This window comes from Oncorhynchus clarkii, chromosome 23 (assembly GCF_045791955.1).
Source record: "Oncorhynchus clarkii lewisi isolate Uvic-CL-2024 chromosome 23, UVic_Ocla_1.0, whole genome shotgun sequence".
In the NCBI taxonomy this organism is placed as follows: domain Eukaryota; kingdom Metazoa; phylum Chordata; class Actinopteri; order Salmoniformes; family Salmonidae; genus Oncorhynchus; species Oncorhynchus clarkii.
This window is the reverse complement of record NC_092169.1, coordinates 4,015,541-4,040,869: the sequence shown is the minus strand read 5'-3', so window position 1 is coordinate 4,040,869 and position 25,329 is coordinate 4,015,541. Positions and strand designations below refer to the sequence as shown.

The following is a 25,329-nucleotide window of genomic DNA, read 5'->3' as shown; positions in this document are numbered from 1 at the left end:
TCGGGAATGTTTTGAGCGCTGTGTTAGCTAGCAAAGTTGTGCTGTCTTTAGTTTGGCAGGCAGGCAAAAGCAAGAATGGCCCTATAGGCTAATTACATCTGCCAAAACATCTTCTATCCATTAACTGAGAAAACCACTGCAAATGGTTCAAATATATTTCCTCGTTTAGGGGCTCATCTGGATCAATGAAGGACCGATAAAAAGGCAAGGACGAAAATCAAAACGCACAAATCGTTTTGTGTTCTGTACATCAGTGTACAACAAAAAGTTACCTACGTGCAACGTTGGAACGTTTATATTAACCATCGAAATTACAGCGCATTTTTAGGTAGTTTCGAAAATCAAAACGCACAAATCGTACAACAGAAGTAACCAAGGTGAAACTACCTAAAATGCCCTGTTATTTTGATGCTTAATATCATGACTTTGATTAAAGATTTTTTTAAATGTGCAACTTTTACAAGTTTGGAATCAGACAGTGTTACTGTTCATAACATTATCTACATAATGGTTGTTAAAATTTTGCAGTTCCGTTTTTTGGGTCATGGAAAAACACAGTTTTGGTAGGTGGCCCTTGGACTATTGTGTCAGTCATTGTCAGTCACAAAGAGGGTGTCTTTTCCTGCTCCCAAATACTTCTCCTGCATTCATCCCAATCATCAGCAACAGAGCATTGGGTAGGTACAATTCTGACACCAATGTGTGTGCAACTGCAATGGTAATAATATGGCTAATGGTTTGCCTTGAGGGGTGGGTTTTGACACCCTTATGTAGGTGTATGTAACTAGCCATAAAATAACTCAATACATGTAACAGGTCTAAATGTAGGTGGTATGACAGTGTTATGTCAGCTCTTATGACATGGTTATGACCTTATTAGATGTTATGACACTATAATTAAAGTAAAGTGCTACCTCTGAGTGTATAGAGTATTCTGATAGCCTGTGCTGGATGGAGCCGTAGAACAAAAGTATGGTTGAATAAACTACTATGAGACATCAATAAAACATAATGCAGTATCAGTAAATAGGATACGGTAAGACGGAGTGTGAAAACATTGCTTGTATCGAACTTCATATTTTAGTGTGGACAGACCAACACACCCCTACTGCTGGCAAGGGATAAAGCCGGCAGCATTGATGTCTGTCCCCCCCTGGAGAACGGGAGCACTCTTTTAGCATCTGACAGAGCCACCAGACAGAAGGGAGATCACATAAGCACCAGTGGTCTCTCCAGACAGGCAGCCTTGGCTGCTGTTTAAAGCCTAATCAATGAGGAAACATGACCTGTGACAATCTGAAATGTGCCGATTCTCTGTGGCATGGAATGGCAAGTGATCTGACAGAAAGGTTCTAAGAAAACACAAAGTATCCACCCATAATAACCAGAGATAATCATGATGAAAATAGTAATGTGTTTCTCTGCTGTTTATGTTGAATAATCACACTGGTGAAACGGCATCTTACATACAGCACAACTCCTGTGAGAACTGCTACAATAAGCATATGATTTACTGGCTGCTTCTACAGCCTAATCAAACCGTTGAACACTGAACAGTGGTAAAATACAGGAAGAGCTCTTTGACTTCAGCTTGCTGACTCTTGTGATTCGGCCCCTTTTGCTGCAGGCACTACCTTCAACGTCCAAATCCATTAGTGATTTCTGTACTACTAAAGCGGCGCTCGAGGGAAACCATTCCCCTGCATTAATGTCCTTCTTCCACCGCAGCGAATCAAACTCTTAGCCTAATGCCTCAGTCTACCTTAGCATGCTCTCTAAATAACAGGTTAGGAGCTGGAGAGCAGCACAAAGAACCAAGGGAGAAAAAGATCCCATTCCAGCGTTACATTTTTAAAGCAAAACTATTTATTATCAAGTACAGTAATATCAAACAAAAGTTAAAATCAGGTTCACAAATTAGTTTTTCCACAATCCGCATCACTTCACTTTTGGCAGGTACAGTACAGAGAATGACTTCAATCTTGGGGATTTTTCCATGTTAGTTTGTAAGTTCTTGCTTCGTAAATGTGGAATTGCTCTGCTGACACCGGAGCAGAGTAAAAGGCGATACACAGGGGTGTTTGGGTGTCAGAGTTCGTAAAGTGCTTCTCCCCCTATAACACTGGTCAGTCAGTCCTTGAACAGTCATATGTGGGCCAGGGGGAACTAGTCCTCATAGGTAGAGGGGTGAACTGCCTTACTGCCAGTCAAAGGAGCGCTTCACCAGCCGGTAGAAGTTATGGTTGTGCTCCCGGAGGTAGGAGCGTAGCTGCTGCAGCACGGTACCGTTGACGGCAGGGTGGGGACGCCCTTTGGACTCGTGCAGGCAGCGCTCTCGCCCTTCACTCCGGATGCAGTAGAACCCCTTGGTCTGGTTGAAGTAGAAGTTGGAGGACATTATCCTGGGGGGCAGGTTGAGAAAACGCTCCACCTTCTGTAGCTCAGGCAACGGGTCCCGGATCAAAGTATCCCCATCCACGATGTGGATCTGCTCTAGGGGGAAATAGCGCAACCAGTTGCTCATGTGCATGTCGTAGAGGCTCCGCTGGATGGCCTTATAGCGGGTATTGAGGGCTCCGCTGCGCACCAGCAGGTTCTCAATGGCCTGCACTGGCTTGTGGTTCTCCAGGCGGTTGAAGTAGACCTGGGTGTAGTCTGAGATGACACGTTCAGTTGGGTCCCGCAAGATCAGCAGCAGCTTGATGGAGGAGTTCATGGCACGGATGCGTTTTGGCGCCAAGGCAGAGGTGAAGTAGCCTGGTGTCTTCTCCACTGTGATCTGGTGTGGGTAGGAATATGGCATCAGCTCACGGTACCAGTCAAATCCCTTAGCGTAGTTCTCGTCCCAGTCGAAAAAGTGCACCTCTGTGGCAGCGGCAGCGACCTCAGGGTGGATGTCTAGCATTTCCAGCAGGGCTCGTGTGCCGCCTTTACGCACCCCAATGATGATGCTGTGGGGGGCACATTTACTAGTCCCCAGGGGTGGAGACAGAGTGTCATTAGCTGTGAGTCCAGGGCCTAGATCCAAACTCTGAACAAAATCTGGTGGGGCAGCATATGCCTGGAGAACCAGGAGGAACACTGTTACCAGCAAGCAGGCCATGGTGAGGGAGGGTGATGAGAAGATGGTCAGAGAGGGAGGAGATCAGAGAGGGATGTCCTGTTGTTTAGCTGTGGATCAGAGCCATCTCTCGGAGATCAAAAGATGACAGGAAAGGAGAAGGGAGCTGTTTTCATCTGCCATTGAACATCAGAAGGAGGATGAGGAGGAGAAACCACAGCCAGTCCGAAGCACATCTGGAGAGACAGAAGACAAGAAGAAAAGAAATGGACTTAGATTTTCCCATTTGAATAGCTAGCATAGGCCCAAAGCACTTTCTTATTTTACCTGACAAAGCTTTCTAGTAATTCATAGAATGTATGTCTGACTCAAGTGTTTCGTCTCCTTCGGTTATCATTATTCGTCTCTCATTTTGTCCTTCTACCTCCCTCTCAGATCTCTCCTTCCCATATCAAGAATCACTTACGTTTAATTCTATGCTGTAATTTCACAGGAATATACTTTTTTTGCTCATTACAAAATGTGTGCCAGATATGTGAGAGCGTGACTCGGGGCCTAAACAGAGGTCACACTACTTCATCTTGTTTTACCGGGTCATAATCCTCACTCAAATCAATACAGTTAATATCCGCCCTGGAACATTTCAATCCAAACAGCAGAGGTAGGTTTTAAGGACAAAGTGTGGCTGTAGAAATAAGAGGAGTTTTCAGTTCTGGATAACTTAGATTTTCCATACACGTGAAGCAAGATCAAAAGCAAGGCCAAGTGAAGGACGTTATGTATTGGGACAAAGTATTTATGTTCTAGTGGGTTTCCGTAGCCTTAGTTCTAACGCTAAGTACCATGGGCATTGAAGTGGGTTGTTGAGAGTAGACTTCCTGAAGTAATGTAAGATGCACAACTCCAGTGCATACCCTCGTTGAATCTAAAACGATTTCTCCATCCCCGCATGAGTCTAAAGTTAATCTGAAGAGTCAAGATACAACTAAAGGTAGGACTAGGATTTAAAATACTGGATATACTGAACAGTTGAATCCTTCTGACCTTAAAAGTCATCTCAAATAGTTACGAGAAAAACATTTCTCCATGACAGTCAAAATAACTGCTCTGCTGCATAAACATCCAACAAAAAACAAAAAGGTCATGGTAAGGCTCTATAAATATTACTTTATTATTTCCACTTTGCTGTTTCCCAATATTAAATCAACCACTACCATGATTGAATAAACAGAAAGCTATTTCTAAGGAACAACAGTAGTCACAGCTCACTCTGGATGAAGCCTCCCACTCCCTAAACAGCAGAGGACAAATCTGTTCCCCACTTCCCAGAGGGTTGTCTGTTCCCACGGTGCCACTACCAGCCTCCCCCGCTCTCTAATCAGGTCTTCCCATTGCAGACTGAAGGGAGTGATACCTGGACCGCCATAAAGCTCTAATCTCTGGCCACGGGGTCCAGGGGGTTGTGGATGTTAAGTATGGGGCTGGGTATGGGGCTAAGGATGGGGATAGAGCATGGGCTAGGTAGCTGTGGGTATGGGAATAAGGCTGGGGGCTCGGCCAAGATGTGGAGTTGAGGGCTTGGTATAAGGTCTGGGGCCGGGGTCAAGTATGAGGGCTGGGGCATGGACTAGGTATGGGGGCTAGGGCTATAGGGGATGCAGCCCTGGGGGCTGGACCATCCCAGAAGCACTGTGGATAAAGAAAAGGTGCTCTACTGTGAATGTCTGCGCAGGGAGCCACTTACGCGCTGTGACAGGCACGCCTGCCTGTCAGCGCTTCCAAGGCAGAGAGCTGCCAAGTCCAATGCTAACAGCCAAGCAGCCAGGCGACCTTCCTGTCTTATCCAATTCCCCTCACTCCCTCAGCACACCGCCACCTGGAATGAGCCATTGTTTCACATCCCGCTGAGCCGCATTGCTTTATTCAAGGCTTGATGCATATCTTCAGGTTTTCATTCATCACACTGCCAGCCCGGCACAGTATCTCAGCATTTGGCAGAGCCTTTAACTAAAAATATTGGACTATTGGAGATAGAAACGGAATACCGACAGATTACAGACAAGAGACTGGCAATATATTTAGTCCAGAACTAAGTAAGAGGTCACATTGCAGTTGGCTGAATAAAACAAGATATTGAATACACTTACCATTTTTTTTTTTTTTTTTTTACAAAGACATGAAATCAGAATGCCCATTAACACCTGCATGCTTTGCATCTGCAATCATTTAGCTATGCCTATCTACGACTATCACACACGTGGCGTTGCTCTGATCTTCTGTGATCTCATTTTACAGTTTGTCAGTGGCTGCAGAGACTGTGGCTTATTACCTCATAGCATTATCACGGAGAGCCTGAGCCAGTGTAGCTCATGGTTCGATCCTATTATTCATCATCCTAGGAGGCACAGAGGGAGAAGCCACAGGTTTCCTGTTCCACAGGAACCCAACTCCCACTAATTACTCAAACCAGCCAGCCAGCTATATCTAATGCATGGTCTAGAATAGATCCCGACCGATATGTGATTTTTGGGTTCAATACCAATTTTAGGGAGTCAAAAGTCACCTCTATTTTTACATAAATTGAGCTCCAAAGGATTAAAATACATATACATGATTAGGCCTGGCTCACAGTCAGCGTTCCAGTTCATCCCAAAGGTGTTGAGGTCAGGGCTCTGCAAGCCAGTCAAGTTCTTCCACACCGATCTCTACAAAACATTTCTGTATGGACCTCCGTGCACAGGGGCACTGCCAAGCTGAAACAGGAAAGGGCCTTCCCCAAACTGTTGCCACAAAGTTGGAAGCACAGAACCGTCTAGAATGTCACTAATTTGAAGGGGTGTCCACATACTTTTGCATATACAGTATAGTGTACTCTAAATGATGATTTCAATAATATCATTATTTAAGAACATTTTATTTGTGGTTTACAGTATATACACCCAAAATAAACTACATCCTCTATAAATATGACAGTAAGAGTTTAGTGCACCTTCTTAGGTACAACTTAAAGATGTATTTCTGTGGTAGTGTATAAGAAGTATCCAAAAGTATTTGTGCTAAACCACCACAAGAGTTGGTTGGCTGAATGAATTAAACTTTGTCTCAAAGTAAATCTGCACTGCTCACAAATAAGCATAAGCATTGAAATGCAGTAACATGGCGTTCATAACAGGTGTCAGCATTTGCCTTGAGTAGATCTCCTGCAGTTTTCAAAACAGCCAAAGGTCATGTAAACACAGTGGCGTGTATTCATGAATGCCAAGGGAAGCCAGGCTTCTCCAAAAAAATTGACAAAGAAAAACAAAAGAAACATACAAAATAATGTATTTCGTCTATCTGTGTTTCATACATTTCTTTCAATTTGCAAGAGGCTGAATGTACCCCACTGGAGAAAGCATCCAGGCTAACGAAACACAGCACCCCTCTGGCTCAGTATGTGTAGCATATCTATCTGATGCTGTCGGGCCAAAAAGAGTATGACATTGTTGCCGTCCATAGCATTGAATTCAAGGGAAGCCAGCGAGCATTTGACCTCCCTTGATAAAAAAATTAAGAAAATAACAGCCAATCAGCGTTGGGGCAAACGGAGTGTGAATTCAGCTGTGAATGGTCCTGGCGCACAAAAAAAAGAAACTGTCAAGGGAAGCCAGTTTGGATTCAGACCAATGACATCATATCAGAAGTCAAACGTCATTAACAGAAAAAAAACGTGAATTGTTGCGTCTTTGTCCACCGGTGGCTAGCTAGAAAAAAATTGTCCCTTTCCTAAATTAGCCATGGATGGAGATACGGATTTGGACTTGTGGTTCTAGCATAATTCTCCGTACTTGAACTTATGTTAATTGGACTAAATTGTTTTTGGTATCTTTTAGTTGTCACTGTATTAGACTAAGCAATAGTTGTTTAGTAGTCCGAAAGTGTTGGAAACATTACCTTACTTGACCTCCAGCATGGTCAAGCAACTGTTTGTTACATGCAAAATGTTTTGTGGGCTTCACCAGACAGATGTTTCTCTCCAGTTTTGTAATGAAACAAATGTGTGGTTAAATTTATTCTGCCACTGTGTCTTCTTATTGTCTCCACCTTAGGCCTGTATATCACGGTGTCAAGGCATATGAACACATAGCTTGTACTATGGCTTTTTTTCTGGCTTGGCTTCCCCAGTGATTTTACCAACGCTCCACGTTAGTAGTAAATCTAGCTCTTTTTGCCCATAGTGGTTCAACTCTACCATTGAAATTGGGATGTAAGAGGCGCCTCTACGTTATTTCAAGGGAGGGGTTTGGCAATACACTTCTAGATGTGCTGGGTGGTACCGCCTCAAGACTTACTATGAAAGCAGGTGACAGCGTGCCTTACTGACATTACATAAAATTAAAAAAGGCATTAAGGCACATTTCCACATCACCAAGTTCAACATTTTTGCTTACTGTTTGTGTTTTACGCAACAACAACAAAAAACATGCAGGATATGTTGATTATATACATTTATATTCGTAGCAACATAACAATAAATAGATGACAATGGTGATCATTGCAACAGGCCCTATCCCTCCCCCCCCCTTCACTGCTATGACTGATGGTGGCCCAATCCACTAAACAAATTGGGTTATAGTTGGTTGTGAGTTCTAATCCCACAAGGGGATTTTTTTTTAACCCTTTATTCACAATATTCATCCCGTGCCCACACACTTCTGATTCTTAAAAGTGAAAGCATACCTGTGAGAGGGGTTACAGTGGTAGTAGTTGGAGGTTTTTATACAGTTCCCAAAACCAATCTGAGTTAATTTGACCAGTGGAAAAATAGCTACTGCGTCAATACAGCAATGTGGTATGGATTGAATTTAGCCCCTAATTTTCATTTCAAAGTGATGATTGTAATTTTCTTCCCAACACAATACACGCGAGTCCACATTTAAAAAAAAAAAATTCTGCAAGAAAGGAGCAGAGAAATATGCGAGCTCTAGTGGACAGGGCATTTTCTTCTGACCAATCAAGTGAGGTGTTTTTACGTTTCATAGGGTTCCAGTCTGGAAGCACGCTGTGCTAAATATGGATAGAATTTGTAAAAATGACTAGCTAGCTCAATGATATTGACAGAATTTGAAAGCTACAACAAGGCATTAGTGAGGAAGACGAAGGGAAGAATTAAAGTGAGCGTTTCTACATAGCATGACCGTTACACGGCTGATGCTAGCTAGCTAGCTAGCTAGCTAGCTAGCTAGCATTAGAGCTTTCAGGTTAGTCTATCTATTGGTTCTTACGTTGTGTAACAGAGCAATAGGTCTAGCTATGTACTTGTCATTTGGTTGAGTCTAACATAAAGTGTCTAGTTAGCAAGCTGAGATCAACGTTAGCTAGCTTGCTAATAATGTTCTGAGGAGAACAGGCTAGCTCCCTATAGAATCAAGACAAGAGGGGATGGCAAGAACGTGAGATGTGCAGTTGCTTCATCTGGCTGAAGCAGTGCCCAGACGAGATGAGACAGAGTTACCTGCTACAGAGATAAAAAGGTGAGATCTCTCAGATTCTATCTTGATTAGCTAGTGAGATTTCAATGTCGAACCAATGCAATGATATTCATTAATATTGGCTTGCTATGTGAACTGCTTTTTCTGAAAATGTCCATCTCAGGGCCGGCCCTCCCATTAGGCAAGACTAGGCAATTGCTTATGGCGGCATTTGAATTTGGGGCGGCATTTTGGAAATTGGCTGCAACCCTCCGGCGCTTCTGATGGGCTACCACACCGCCAGCTCATAGCCGTTGCTGCAGTTCCCGCCATCACCCCATTCCCGCTTCCCCCGATGTTCCTTCCTATTATCCTTGGTAGCTATGGTTGTGTGTTTTAATGAGATTATCCTATTATGAAACATTAATACAAATAAATCTACCAATTAAACTATTGTATTGTTTTTTAATGTTTGTGTGTGAGGAAGATGATTATTGATTAAGGCAGTAGCCTAGCATAGCCTGTTAACGTTAGCTAGCTACTAGTGGAAATAATATCTGCTAATAGTAAGCTATAGAGATTTGCAACCAAATTAGCTACCATGTCTAAGAGACAAAAACTAATCAGGAAGCGAATATATATATTTTTTAACTAATGAGAAAAGAGGCACAATCTCTAAACCAAAGTGATTCGCTGCATGCAGTAATGTTCCTCAGCCAGTGTGGAGAACAACATGACTCCGAGGACAGGCCGTTCAATCACAAAGATGGACGAGCCACCGTTCAATGGTTCTCGCAGCGAACCGGAGGAGTCCGAGCCATCCACTTCCACTGATGATGACAGCTCTCTGGGTGGACAAGAACAGTTGGTCGCACCAGGCCAAGCCACACATCCAAACAATGCCAGCAGAAAACCTACTATCTGGGACTCAGACTCAGATTTGTTGCTCCACGTCCCGATGACATTGGTGCTGCTGCTGCTGCAGGATATCAATCCGAGGGCCTTTTTTCAGCCAATGCAGCGCGCACTCGCTGAACCTGGTTCTCTCTGATGCAGCTTGGCGGCAGCTGAGTTAGCGGCTGAGTTTTAAACACCTTGGCGGTGGCTGAGTTACCAAATGTTTTATCCAGACCTACACACCGCTGGGATGTGCTGAAATAGAACGTGAAAGATAGCATGAAACAATTTCACAGTGAAATCCTTTAGCACCACAAGATGGGAGAGCCGTGCATTACAAAATCAACTTCCAAGAAGCAGTGCATGCTTTTGCTGCCAGGAAGGCCAGGCAAGTCAACTCGCATTAATTCTATCACAGAGTAATTTTTAAGATGACTCTTAAAGCACTCCATCACTCTCCTTCTTGGTCAAACAGCCCTTACACAGCCTGGAGGTGTGTTGTGTCATTGTCCCGTTGAAAAACAAATGATCATCCCATCTGGTTTGTGCTTAGTGGGACTGTGTGTCGCTGCAGAATGTTGTGGTAGCCATGCTGGTTAAGAGTGCCTTGAATTCTAAATAAATCACAGACAATGTCACCAGCAAAGCACCCCCACACAATCACACCTCCTCCATGCTTCACGGTAGGAACCACACATGCGGAGATCATCCATTCACCTACTCTGTGTCTCACAAAGACAAGGAGGTTGGAACCAAAAATCTCAAATTTGGACTAATCAGACCAAAGGACAGATTTCCACCAGTTTAATGTCCACTGATAGTGTTTAGTATTTTTATTGGTGTCCTTTAGTGGTGGTTTCTTTGCAGCAATTCGACCATGAAGGCCTGATTCACACAGTCTCCTCTGAACAGTCGATGCATCTGTTACTTGAACTCTGAAGCATTTATTTTGGCTGCAATTTCTGAGGCTGGTAACTCTAATGGACTTATCCTCTGCAGCAGAGGCAACTGAGTCTTCATTTCCTATGGCGGTCCTCATGAGAGCTGTGGCTTCACGGTTTTTGCGACTGCACTTGAAGAAACTTTCAAAGTCCTTGAAATTTTCCGCATTGACTGACTTTCATGTCTTAAAGTAATGATGGACTGACGTTTCTCTGCTTATCTGCTTTTGCCATACTATGGACGTGGTCTTTTACCAAATAGGGTTATCTTCTGTATACCACCACTACCTTGTCACAACACAACTGATTGGCTCAAACGCATTAAGAACGATATAAATTCCACAACTTCACAAGGCACACTTGTTAATTGAAATGCATTCCTCACGAAGATGGTTGAGAGAATTCCAAGAGTGTGCAAAGCAGTCATCAAGGCAAAGGGTGGCTACTTTGAAGAACCTTAAATATATTTTGATTTGTTTAACATTGGTTACTACATTATTCCATATGTGTTATTTCATAGTTTTGATGTCTTCACTATCAATCCACAATGTAGCAAATAGTAAAAATAAAGAAAAACCCTTGAATGAGTAGGTGTGTACAAACTTTTGACGGGTACTCTATGTGCATACACGCATGAACATCTTGTATGGGCCTAATCATAGAATCAGAGCCTAATTCTTCCTATTCAAAAACGTGGTAGGCCTACCCGTTTGACAAACTCATGCACATCATCTGTATCCGTGTTTCATTCCATAGTATGTTTAAATATATTTGTACTACATTGCTATCTGTCTCAAATCATCAGCATGAAGAACACTGAATTCTGTCATGTGGACTGAATTGTCATTCAAATAATGTTGTGCCTCTGTTTCATATCTGCTAAGCACACCTCTGCTAGCCACACAGCCACTGCCTCAGAGTGGTTGGGTAAGCTCCTTCCTGGCTGGCTGTGTCCAGAGGTGACATTGGACAGGGCCATGCTGTCTCCCAACCCCTCTGTCTCAATTCCCAGTAATTATTCTGCAATAGTTTGTGCCGGGGGGGGGATAGGGTCAACTTCTCTTATCCAGACCCGTATTCACAAAGTGTCTTAGAGTAGGAGTGCTGATCTAGGATCAGTGTTTAATTGTAGATCATATTGACTGGTGGAACCTGACCCTAGATCAGCACTCCTACTCGTGGCACATTTCCATCCAGGATTTAACTCGAGTTCTACCCAAGAGGCTCAGACTTTTTTGTTTCCATCTACGCAGGCTGGCACCCGTGTCACTGGGCCATGGCTCCAGCAGACCTGCTGTCACTTGGGCCAAAGTCAAGCCAGTGGTACTTTTCAGCTGGCGTTTACATAACAATGGCTAAAAGTGAACTTTTAATATCTTCTCACAAAACAGCTGTTTAAATCAATCTTGATTATGCCGAGGTTGTTGATTCTGCTCTTCACAAGTCCTCGGTGCCAGCCTTAGCTACGGAAACTATTTCCCTAGTATAACATATGGGTCTAAACATCAGTGTTACACTAGTGTATGAGTCGAAAAGCAGCACTGGACCCTTGTTCTTACCAGATGCTGTTGAGAATTAAGAAGAGCTGGATGACGATGTAACCGAAGGGCAGGATGCCCCCCTCCTTGTCAATGGGAGCATGCCTAAGATCTCACATTACACCAGGGCCAATATTCACAAAGCATCCAATGCAGCTTTTTGACTAACAGTGTTACACCAGCGTATACACCCTTGTGTTATTCTAGGGAAATCGTTTCCATAGCTAGTGCTGGCAGTGAGGACTTTTTTTTCAAACTCTGCATAAATCAAAACAGCTGCTTTGTGGGAAGATGTTCAAGTTCACAGTTAGCCATTGTTAGGTAAATGCAGGCTGAAAAGTACCAGCGGCCTGACTTTGACTGCAAGTGAGAGCAGGTCCGCTAGAGCCATGGTTTAGTGAGACGCCATGGTTTAGTGAGACACGGGTGCCAGACCACGTAGATGGAAAGAGAAAAGTCTGAGCCTTTTAGGTAACACACTGAGGTAAATCATGTATGGAAATAGGCCACATAAGTAGAAGTGCTGATCTAGGGTCAGGTTGCACCAGGCAAAATTATTTTAGGATCTAAAATTAAAAACTGATCCTAGATCAGCACTCTGTGTGATCTCTTTGTGAATACTGGTCCAGATGAGACAAGTTGACCCTAGACCCCTGGCACAAGCTATTGCAGAATAATTACTGGGGACTGAAACAGGGGAGTTGGGAGACACTGTGGCCCTGTCCAATGTCACCCCTGGACAGGGCCAGCCATGATGGAGCTTACTCAACCACTGAGGCAGTGGCTGTGCGGCAAGCAGAGCCAGACGTGTGCTTAGCAGATCTGAGAGAGACACAACATTATTTGAATGACAATTCAAACATAATTCAGTATCCTTCATGCTGATGATTTGTAAAATTTGAGACAGAAAACAATGCAGTACAAATACATTAAAACATACTTTGCAATGTAACACCGATACAGGATGTGCATTAGGTGGTTTAAAATAATACAATTATTACAGATAGTTACAGTGGTTCTTCCTTTAAAAGTTGCTTCACGTTATTTAAGTGTCAGCCATTGTTGCCATTAATGCTAGTTTGACCACCAGAGGGCATCTTTGAGAACCATTTGACAATTTTTTATATTGGCTTTACTAGAGAATTTAAAACCTTTTTTGTAAGAACATAGTATATGGGATTGATTTTAAGAAAGCTTAATTAATTTGGTGTTTCTATTCCAAAAAAAAGTAAACAGTCAGGCGCTGTACAACGTGACCGTTCGGGAGTAGGCTACTAAGAGCAAAATAATACTAACATTTCCACACCCTAATTGTAGGCTAACCAATACCCAAACAGAGATGAATTGAAAATAAAAATGTCATTGATTTATCAAGACCAGTCCGAAACGGTGCTGAAATAGTTGACCACACGAGAGTAGGCTATTGCTTCAAATCCTATAATAACAATTGGATGACTTTGGGTGTTCCCAGTAAGCAACAATTTGTTGCCTTCATTAGCCTACTTTATTCTGAAAAATTCATCTGTACCTTGAGAAACTGACGATACAACACAACAACACATACATTGATCTCAGCAAGCTGAGGGAAAGTGCAACTAAAATGTAGCTGAGATGTACTGTACAGTAGTTGAAATAAACATCTGCATTTTGAAAGTATTTATCATTATTTTATTAACGAAAGCATAAAGATGTTGATGAACAGATATTTAAGCATCGAATACATTGCAAGTTGGGGGGGATTTTCACACCTACAGGAGCCGGGCTATTAAACTAATCGCTGGATAACAGATTGGCCCTCAGGAACTCTTCAATATGCTTTAAATGCCACAATATCACAAATAATTGAACACACAACATGAGCAGATTAACGTGATAAAAAATAACTATATTTCGGAGAAGATTGTTTCAAATAACGGAAAGTGAGCGAATGTAATCTGAATAAAGGGAAAAAGGCCATTCTTGAAAATGGGGTGAGACATTCTTACTAATTTGTAAATAAAGCCAGTTGGTTATTTATAATTATTTATGTTTTTAGAGGGAGAGAAACCAAAAGCCCTCCGTGCATATATATAAGAAAAATAATCATATTTGTCAGTACTTTGTATTTACCCAAGTTCTCTCGTTAACTTCAGAACTAACCAACAGTTTTTGTTGTTGTTGCCTGATGCAGGACTCTAGCGCCAGAGGAGAGACTCAGACTGAAAACTCCTCCAATAATTGCCACAGTTTAGACTACCGATAGATCAGCATTCTAACTCTCCCTTGTGATAGTGTGGTGCAATAACAGAAGAATGCCACCATCTACCACAAATGGTTGCGGCATAAGCTCGTAACTTTTAGAGGAATAACCACTGTAGCTCTATCCACGCTTTACCTAAAAATGTTTCTGATATTATAGCTAGCTAGTTGGTTGATGTTGTTCTAGCTAGCTCACCCAATGCAGGCCATTCTCCTCCTTGCTGGTCTGCAGATGCATGACTACATGATGTTGTGGCTGTAGCATTTAACATACACAATAAAAACAACTAGCTAGCTATATCAGACAGACATTTTCAAAAGCAGCTCATATAGCAAGCCAATAAAATGAATAGCATTGCATTGGTTCGACATTGACATCTCGGAGGTTAATCAAGATAAAAAAATAAAAAATAAATATAGTGAGATCTCTCAGATTCTCTCTGTAGCAGGTAGCTCATCTCGTCTGGGCACTGCGTCAGCCAGATGAAGCAACTGCACATTTAATGTTCTTCCCCATCCCCTCTTGTCTTGATGCTACAGGGAGCTAGCCTGTTCTCCTCAAAAATATTATTAGCAACATAGCTAACATTAGCCATCTTGAGCGCAGATCTCAGCTTGCTAAATAGCTAAGTCAACCAACTACACACCACATATACACAGAGCAAACAATTATTTTCTAAACTCATTTGTCTCAACCAAATGACATGTACATAGCTGGACCTATTGCGCTGTAACACAACATAAGAACCACTAGATACAGGCTAGCCAGAAATCTCTGATACTAGTCTGCTTAGCTAGCTAGACACAATGTCAATATAAATTAGGCAATATAAATTAGAATTTTAGCAACCAGGAAATGGAGCGATTTCTGCATATTGCACCTTTAAAGGGATACTTTGAGATTTTGGCAGAGGACCTTTATCTACTTCTCTAGAGTCAGATTAACTAGTGGATACAATTTGTATGTCTGTGTCCAGTATGATGGATGTTAGAGGTAGTTTCGTGAGCCAATGCTAACTAACCTATAGACTTCCAGTCATTGCGCATCTACTAGCATGCTAGCAAATACCCATAGACTTCGTCATTGTGCTAATGCTAGTTAGCAATTGCACTAACGCTAGTTAGAAACCTCCATCAAAATCCCCGAAGTATCTCTGGGGTATTACTATTCATATGTAGGTATGCAGATATACCCTTTTCAATGCAAAGACTAATCGAACAGTGGAATCTGACTGGAATGGGATCAAGGGCCTCATTGTTGTGGTTCCGGATCCATCTTGGAGCAGAGATATGGATAGCTTCCCTGAATAGTAAAGTTTGTGGACTTTGTATTGTTAAGTCCGCAGCAAAGCAAAGTCTTATTAGGGCAGAGCATCCTGTGTTGGACATACAGTGGCTGAACAGAGAGTGATATGGGGAAACGCTCTGTAACACACTGCTAGACTGACTTACACTGTACATTTTACTTTACTAGCCCTCGGCCTGGTTCCACGGGGGCTTGTTACAGTGTTGAGCAGTGGCATAGCGGAGTGGACCCCAGCTGATTATAGATAGGTGGGACTGAAGTCCAATCAAGCGCACCACAGTGAGGTAAGGCCATGGAGATTTCCTTCTTCATAACTCCATCTTTCTCCCCCTCTTTATCTCGTTTATTTTGTCGTCACTCTGTCACCTGCATAGGGAGTATTTGTATTCGGGAGTATTAGACCTCAAACCCACTGCCCCTTTACGTAGAGTAAAAGAAGAAAGACATCCTCAGCTTTCTCTATATTTCAAACACCCTCTTTTCCTCCCTCTCAAATGCCTGATGGCCAGGTTCAAACACATCCCACACACACAATGCCTTTATCTGAGCGATAAAATGCAGTCCTTGACCCCAACTGTCTATTTTCAATTGCTGTCGCTCCCTCTGTCTCCCCTCTTCGGTCCGTCTATCCCATACTTTAACTGCATAAACAGGGTGGAACAAATTTGACTCCACTCCAGTTATCCTCCCCACACTCTTTCACAAACTCTGTGAGACCATATCAACAGTATGGCTTTTAAATAATGGATACATTATTTCCAGAGCGATCACTGGGTATAATAAACAAATTCTCTATGACTTCCCTAGCTTAAATTGTATGATGTAGAACAAATCATATATTCTTTCTCACACACACACACACACACAGAATGTGTTCCATTATATGAATCATATCTTAAAATATATATATAAAAAAACACTTACATTGGCAGGCAAATCTACTTTGTTCTGCCAGTGATGTAACAAATTCCTCCTAAACTGGGTACAAAACATTATTCAAAGCACAATGAATAATTCAGTTGTTTTATTTTCCAGGTTTGACACATTTTCATTTGGATATGGTATTGTAAGGAAGGACTTAAAAAGCACTTCATGAAACATAGGACTTACTCCTATGTAGGTCCCTCGTCTCCACACTAAGAGTTAACACTACAAAACATTTAAGGAGAGTTATCAAAAAAATACATGCGGATACAAATCTCACTGAGCACAGACATCAATTCAACATTGGTTCAACGCAATTTTATTGAAATGACAATATTGATTCAACCAGTGTGTGCCCAAATGGGATATTACCAAAGTGTTAAGCTGCAAATTTCACACGTCTCGTACCACTTTCTCATAGCACCTACTGTGCGTAGGTAGCGTACGAGAATAGCCTACCTCCAGATCTACCCCCCTAAGAGTAGAAGAATGTAAACAGCTCTGTTTTCTTCCGTTTGGTTCCTAATGAACAGTGCAGTGCATTCGGAAAGTATTCAGAACCTTTTCCCACATTTTGTTACGTTACATCATTCTAAAATGGATTAAATGTTTGTTTTTTTAAATCCTCAACCTACACACAGTACTCCATGAGAAAACAAAAAAAATTGTCATTTTTGCAAATGTAATAAAAATAAAAAACAGAAATAACTTACTCCCATAAAATGGCGGAGTATATACATGTCGTTCGAAGGGCTTTGGGACAGTTAGGAGGTCACGGTAGTGTGAAAGGCTTATTTGTTCAGTTTTATTTACTCGCATTTTAACAACAAATTAAAGTAAATTATACGTTACATACCAAAAGACCAAAAGGCCTATGCTAGCTAGTAACTGTTACCCCATTGCAGGTGAGCTTGCAAAGTAAACAGTTCATATTCTTGAGAACCAATTTTGGAGATGCACATTTATTTAGCATGGCAATCCTCTCCCTCTAAAATGTGATGTTTGCGCTGCACACCATCCTATAGCTGTACAGCAAATCAGCAATCTGTTCGCTAGCTCGCCTGACCTGTGTTGATTGACAGTTTGCTTGTCCAATCAGAGTGCAGTGTGTGTTTCACTAGGCAATCTGTTGCAGGTTTGGGTGATGCTGTGGCTACGGTCTCTGGCGGCAGGCATGTAAGGTAATCCAAGTAGACTCAGTGCCACAAAATTAGTGACAAAACATTACAAAACCTGGCCAGATAATTTCAAGTCATCCGTCTCAAGTCAAAGTCAAGTCCCGAGTCTCCAAGTCAAGTGAATTTATATTCTGTCAAGTCGAGTCCCAGGTCATTAAATGTGTGACTTGAGTCAGACTCGAGTCCACAACTCTGTTTACTTGATATTGCCACATTGACATTTGCCAGTAATGATGCATGTTTAAGAATACAGTAAAACCCAATTAACAGGAGTTCTGTGTAAACAAGGCCACATTCATTTCAAATGTTTAAAAAGGCTTTGTGTCACTCCACCATTCCTCCCATAATAGCGCTCTATTTTTAAGAAAATGATTAAGCGCCAGAGAAAGAGTACATTTTCATAGGAAGTACAGACCTGTTCAACAGGCCAGGTACTTGAGACATTCCTTGAATATTTTTTTTTGCAAGCAGCATATATTCAAAAGGTCACACAAGGCGCTTAAGAGATAAGGGAGGGAGGTAGGTAGGAGACTGCTGCTCTCTCATCAACATCATCACATTGGAGTTGGACAATGTATACCTACAGGGCCCCCCGGTGGTCAACAAATAAACCTTTGTTCACCATTATGTGAAACCTGGCTTATCAGACTAGCACTAATTCAGAAAGACCCAAAAACTCAAACCCACAAACAACTAACTTGATCCCAGTCTTCAAGTTTCACCCCTCTGAAGCAACCGGTATCTTAAGATGTCCTTCTCTTGATGAACACAGAACACACACAAATAGAATGAATAGATTATATTTCTATGGCACCACATACATCAGACTTCCCACACCATATGCTGAATTGTGAATGATAATGGCGATGGTAGAAAATCTGGTTTGGGCTGAAATTGGCGAGCTGTTGGCAGCGCTAGCTTGGAAAAAACTATTTGGCTATTTCTGGAGCGTGTGAGTAAGGCAATGACCTAATCCAAACCCACTTGTCAGCCGAGGCATTCATTATGGGATGCCGAGAGTGGGTAATCTGCCATTAACTGGTACACTCAGATACACGTCCTCAGCGCAGACACTAATTGTGGCGTTTTAACTCTAATCTTTTGCTCTGCTCTTTGTTCGGTTCACTGCAATGGACTTTACTGTTGAGAGCAACATCTCACAATTAGACACCTGTCTACCCACCACCATCTGTAGATAGCAGCACTTGGCTGGTTCTCAGTGTGTGTGTGTGTGTGTGTGTACATGCGTTTGCCCACAACATAGATCCATGATGATCCATCTAAATGCCAGAAGGCAGTTGTAGGGATAGTCTACAGCACATTAAGGTGCACAGTATTCCCAATGAGCATGCCCCCAGCGAGCACTAACCTTTTGTGGGTTTGGAAACTGACTAGATACCCTGGCAGCCAATATGACCCAACATATCTATGCCATCGAATCATCCCTTACCAGTGGTGTAAAGTACATAAGTAGTACTATAAATTAGTAGATTTTTGGGGGTATTTTACTATTTATATTTTTTACAACTTTTACTCTATTACATTCCTAAAGAAAATAAATGTAATTTCTACTCCATACATTTTCCCTGACACCCTAATGTACTTGTTACATTTTGAATGCTTAGCAGGACAAGAAACTGGCCCAATTCACGCACTTATCAAGAGAAAAAAACATGGTCATCCCTACTGAATCTGATCTGGCGGACTCACTAAACACAAATGCTTTGTTTGTAAATGATGTCTGAGTGTTGGAGTAAACCCCTGGCTATCTGTAAATTTAAAAAACAAGAAAACCGTACCGCCGGTATGCTTCATATAAGGAATCTGAAATGATTTATACTTCTAGTTTTGATACTGAAGTATATTTAAAACCAAATACTTTTAAACTTCACTCAAGTATTTTACTGGGTGACTTTCACTTGAGTCATTTTCTATTAACGTTTTACTTTTACTCAAGTAGGAAAATTGGGTACTTTCCACCACTGTCCCTTACTCTAAAACAATGGATGGACAGACATGGAAATGGATGATCGGTCTACCCTGCATCACATTGAATATGCATGCTGTACCATATACTCCCAAAGTTGCTTTGACATTTGTCAAATGTCTGACGATTTACATTTAACATCAACTGACAAACCACATTTCCATCCACAGATTTTATGCGAGTCACGTCATACCATATAAAAAAACAAATCCCGACCGCTGTGATGGAAACAGGAAGTTTCAGTACAATTTTATAAAATGCGACTCAATTTGTTCGTTCAACACGATGGGATCTTGTTGGATCGGTAAAATTAATTATGCGAGACATGGCAGTGGAAAAATCTTTATGCGTAAATAATGATATAATAATCATCATATCAAAGACAACTTGGAGTCATGCTATGATATGGTGTGTGGTCCTCCCACTACGACTCATGAAACCATGCAGTTTATTAGGCTACAGATGAAATAAATTATGATGAACTTCACAGGGTGGTGAAAGTCATTCTGGTGACGAGGATCTTATTCTGGTGACATGATGATCGATGCTTGACTGCAGTTTGAGAAAAAAAAAGAAAAAAAAATCCTTGCTTTATCCATAATAATCTCATTATGTAGATTAGCCTACCCCCACTTGTATCTGTGAGCTGTTGGCTAGAGCACCCATGCCAAGACCAGTCGGCACATTTGCAATTGAACACAGCGGTTTGTGACAAAACTATTGGTTGAGTTGAAAATACTTTGAACTTTTATTGGGTACAATTGCAAATGTGTAAGTGAAAAAGTACATTTAGAATTAGCATATTTGCATGAAAAATCTGTCGCCAATTGGATGGAAACCTAGCTATTGTTTAAATTCCCTGGAGGCATTCTGGCAGTCAAAACAGGCCGATTTATTCAACACCCCTGGATTGGTAGATGCAGCTATCAGAACCCACGCAGACGCACTCATGGAATCTGTCTACAGTCAGTCAGACATAATAGTGACGCTGAGGAAAGGCTTCAATAAGAGTGGCCAGATGAGCTTCATTCTACCAGACAGTTCTGATAAAACATTCCGGTAAGACGAAGACGCAAGCATAGACAAAGATACAAGAAAGGCACACAGAGACAAAGACAGAGACACAAGCATTTAAACACAAACACTCAGTATCGCACCATGCATCTTTAGGTCTTTTCAAAAGAGTGATCTCCAATTTGAGGTTCTCATATCGTAAATTGGTCCAAAGTTCTCTAAAAGTTCATTTAAAAAATCTGAGTCGCAGACATGCACTCGCTCTCCCAACTTAATTAAAAACACACATTTCAGCTTAATCGCTCCTTCCCTTGTTCATTCTCTGGAAGGCTGAGCCAGGCTTTCTCTCCAGACCACTGGAGGCTGCTGAGGGGAGGACGCCTCATAATAATGGCTGGAATGAAGCGAATGGAATGGCGTCAAACCATGCGTTTGCTGTGTTTGATACCATTCCACTTACTCTGCCCCAGCCATTACCACGAGCCCGTCCTCCCCAATTAAGGTGCCGCCAATCTCCTGTGCTCCAGACTCTCCAGGCCTCCCACAAGCTGCAATACGCACATTCATTCTGCATGAATTACTTCATCAAATAAAAAGCAGTGCATCTTGTGATGAACTTCGGGGATACTCTTCATCTTTGGTGAATAGTTTAATGAGAGGACTATAGCAGGGCCTGTTTAGTGCTGACAAAGATTTCAAAGCAGCAGGAAATCACAGAAGAAAAAAAAAAAGAGTAAGAATCATTTAGCGAATGCATTTAGTTTTTTGTTTATCCTCCATCCAACGGACTCTGTTCATAAGCTGCACAGAGCAGGAGTATGTGGAGCCATTCTGTGTCGATCTCAGAGTAGGAGTGCTGATGTAGGATCTGTGCCAGTATCTATAAATGCTCTTCGAGTAGGAGTGCTGATCTAGAATCTGTTTTGCCTTGGGGATCATAATGCCTAAGATTATATGGACATGTAGCACTCCTACTCTGTGACAAGGGCCCTTCTCTCCTGTCCATATACTGTACTGCTCATTAGGATTTAAATTAAATACTGATCCTAGATCAGCACTCCTACTTTGACAAGCTTTATGAATACAGGCCCTGAACTCTCCAACTCTGTGTATGTTCTGGAGTTGCTTCTTTCTCAACAGAGCTCGCATGTACCATTCTGGAAAGTAGGCCTACCAAATTCTCTAGAGGGGTAACCAGTAACCACAGACAGCCATAACTTCTGATCGTCTACAACTTTACAGCTGGTCTGTGTTCTCCACATATTAGACTCTGTTCCCTGCTCTGGCACAATAGAGTTCTATTGGACAACATGCACAGTGCAGCCCCGCCAGAGTTTGCGTCATGACAAATATGTACATAGCAGGCAATGCAGACAAACATTTCTTGGGTTTGGAGCTGGCCCTTCTGTGATCCGATGCCGAATGCCAAGCACTAAAGCACTTCGACTGCTGCTGCAGCTGGGATCTCCATTGGATCCAAAGCATTTTCCAGTTTTCCACAGAGTGTTAGGACACACTGCACTAGATACCTATCTGTAAACCATTCTAGCCTAGACTGTGAGATATGCAGATCAAAAGTGCTATGGATTGGTATGGACATCGGCACTGGAAGCTCATTTGCACATAGCGCGTGACCTTGATCTCATGCAAAAACAAATGTTCACAAGACGATCCCACTACTACATGCATGCTGCCTTTTGTCCTATATTTATATTGTATTATATATATTTTATCCCAGGCCCTCGTCCCCGCAGTAGGCCTTTGGGTAGGCCGTCATTGTAAGTAAGAATTTGTTCTTAAATTTAACTTGGTAAGTCAGTTAAGGTTAAATAAACTTGCGAAAGTATTCGGCCCCCTTGAACTTTGCGACCTTTTGCCACATTTCAGGCTTCAAACATAAAGATATAAAACTGTATTTTTTTGTGAAGAATCAACAACAAGTGGGACACAATCATGAAGTGGAATGACATTTATTGGATATTTCAAACTTTTTTAACAAATCAAAAACTGAAAACTTGTTCTTTCCACAGATTCTCGATTGGATTCAGGTCTGGACTTTGACTTGGCCATTCTAACACCTGGATATGTTTATTTTTGAACCATTCCATTGTAGATTTTGCTTTATGTTTTGGATCATTGTCTTGTTGGAAGACAAATCTCCGTCCCAGTCTCAGGTCTTTTGCAGACTCCATCAGGTTTTCTAGAATGGTCCTGTATTTGGCTCCATCCATCTTCCCATCAATTTTAATTTCATCTTCCCTGTCCCTGCTGAAGAAAAGCAGGCCAAAACCATGATGCTGCCACCACCATGTTTGACAGTGGGGATGGTGTGTTCAGCTGTGTTGCTTTTACGCCAAACATAACGTTTTGCATTGTTGCCAAAAAGTTCAATTTTGGTTTCATCTGACCAGAGCACCTTCTTCCACATGTTTGGTGTGTCTCCCAGGTGGCTTGTGGCAAACTTTAAACAACACTTTTTATGGATATCTTTAAGAAATGGCTTTCTTCTTGCCACTCTCCCATAAAGGCCAGATTTGTGCAATATACGACTGATTGTTGTCCTATGGACAGAGTCTCCCACCTCAGCTGTAGATCTCTGCAGTTCATCCAGAGTGATCATGGGCCTCTTGGCTGCATCTCTGATCAGTCTTCTCCTTGTATGAGCTGAAAGTTTAGAGGGACGGCCAGGTCTTGGTAGATTTGCAGTGGTCTGATACTCCTTCCATTTCAATATTATCGCTTGCACAGTGCTCCTTGGGATGTTTAAAGCTTGGGAAATCTTTTTGTATCCAAATCCGGCTTTAAACTTCTTCACAACAGTATCTCGGACCTGCCTGGTGTGTTCCTTGTTCTTCATGATGCTCTCTGCGCTTTTAACGGATCTCTGAGACTATCACAGTGCAGGTGCATTTATACAGAGACTTGATTACACACAGGTGGATTGTATTTATCATCATTAGTCATTTAGGTCAACATTGGATCATTCAGAGATCCTCACTGAACTTCTGGAGAGAGTTTGCTGCACTGAAAGTAAAGGGGCTGAATAATTTTGCACGCCCAATTTTTCAGTTTTGATTTGTTAAAAAAAAGTTTGAAATATCCAATAAATGTCGTTCCACTTCATGATTGTGTCCCACTTGTTGTTGATTCTTCACAAAAACACAGTTTTATATCTTTATGTTTGAAGCCTGAAATGTTCGAAGTTCAAGGGGGCCGAATACTTTCGCAAGGCACTGTAAATAAAATATTGATTGTAACCTAATTACTCAGCTCTTATGTAGGTCAAGGTGGATAAGGTCAAGTGCATAACCCTACGTAGCAGGCGTAAAATAAATGCATGAAACTAGATCCTCGACTATTGGTCTTGAGGAGAAAAACTGGTCGGGGGGAGGTTCTTTTTAGCACTGTTCAGTTCATACAGGAAATGTGGAGGAGGAGTTAAGATGGAGTGTCACCTTGTTAACGTTTAAAAGCGTCTCTCTTTCCATTTCCCTTAAACCAGAACATCCAGTTGTTGGGGACACGGCAGAGGCTAGTCTGTGCAGAATGTACAGTACCAGTCAAAATTTTGGACACCAACTCACTGCAGGGTTTTTCTTTATTTTTCTATTTTCTACACTGTAGAATAATAGTGAAGACATCAAAACTATGAAATAACATATGGAAACACTGAGTAACCAAAAAAAAGTGTTAAAGTAGCCACCCTTTGCCTTGACAGCTTTGCACATTGGCATTCTCTCAACCAGCTTCATGAGGTAGTCACCTGGAATCCATTTCAATTAACAGGTGTGCCTTGTTAATTTGTGGAATTTATGTCCTTCTTAATGAGTTTGAGCCAATCAGTTGTGTTTTGACAGGGTAGGGTTGGTATAGAGAAGATAGCCCTATTTGGTAAAATAAAGTCCATATTATAGAAATAACAGCTCAAATAAGCAGAGAGAAATGACAGTCCATCATTACTTTAAGACATGAAGGTCAGTCAATCCGGAAATTAAGAACTTTGAACCTTTCTTCAAGTGCAGTCGTAAAAAAACATGAAGCGCTATGACGAAACTGGCTCTCATGAGGACCGCCTCAGGAAAGGAAGACCTAAGTTCATTAGAGTTACCAGCCTCAGAAATTGCAGACCAAATAAATGCTTCAGAGTTCAAGTAACAGACACATCTCAACATCAACTGTTCAGAGGAGACTGCGTGAATCAGGCAATGGTCGAATGTCTGCAAAGAAACCACTACTAAAGGACATCAATAATAAGAAGCGACTTGCTTGGGCCAGGAAATACGAGCAATGGACATTAGACTGGTGGAAATCGGTAATTTGGTCGGATTAGTCTAAATTTGAGATTGTTGGTTCCAACTGATGTGTCTCTGAGACGCAGAGTAGGTTTATGGATGATCTCCGCATGTGTTGTTCCCACCGTGAAGCATGGAGGTGGTGGTGTGTTGGTGCTTTGCTGGTGACACTGCCAGGGATTTATTTAGAATTCAAGGCACACTTTACCAGCATTGCTACCACAGCGATACGCCATCCCATCTGATTTGTGCTTAGTGGGACTATCATTTGTTTTCCAACAGGACAAAGACCAAACTCACCTCCAGGCAGTGTAAGGGCTATTTGACCAAGAAGGAGTGATGCAGGGCTGAATCAGATAACCTGGCCTCCACAATCACCTGACCTCAACCCAATTGAGATGGTTTGGGATTAGTTGAACCACAGAGTGAAGGAAAAGCAGCCAACAAATGCCCAGAGTATGTGGGAACTCCATTAAGACAGTTGGAAAAGCATTCCATGTGAA

General features: G+C 41.9%; 1 protein-coding gene across 2 annotated transcripts in view; it reads right to left on the bottom strand.

The window, feature by feature from the left end:
• Nucleotides 1–1,926: 1,926 nt before the first annotated feature.
• LOC139381641 (heparan sulfate glucosamine 3-O-sulfotransferase 1-like) overlaps nucleotides 1,927–25,329 on the bottom strand; it is a 68,694-nt gene continuing 45,291 nt past the window's right edge. Inside the window, exon 2 of one of the 2 annotated variants that reach the window (XM_071125317.1) lies at nucleotides 1,927–3,297. In XM_071125317.1, the coding sequence (XP_070981418.1) occupies nucleotides 2,198–3,103 (906 nt within the window). In that variant the 5' untranslated portion in view covers nucleotides 3,104–3,297 and the 3' untranslated portion in view covers nucleotides 1,927–2,197. The remainder of the gene's footprint in view (nucleotides 3,298–25,329) is intronic. The other variant, XM_071125318.1, reaches the window with a different exon arrangement.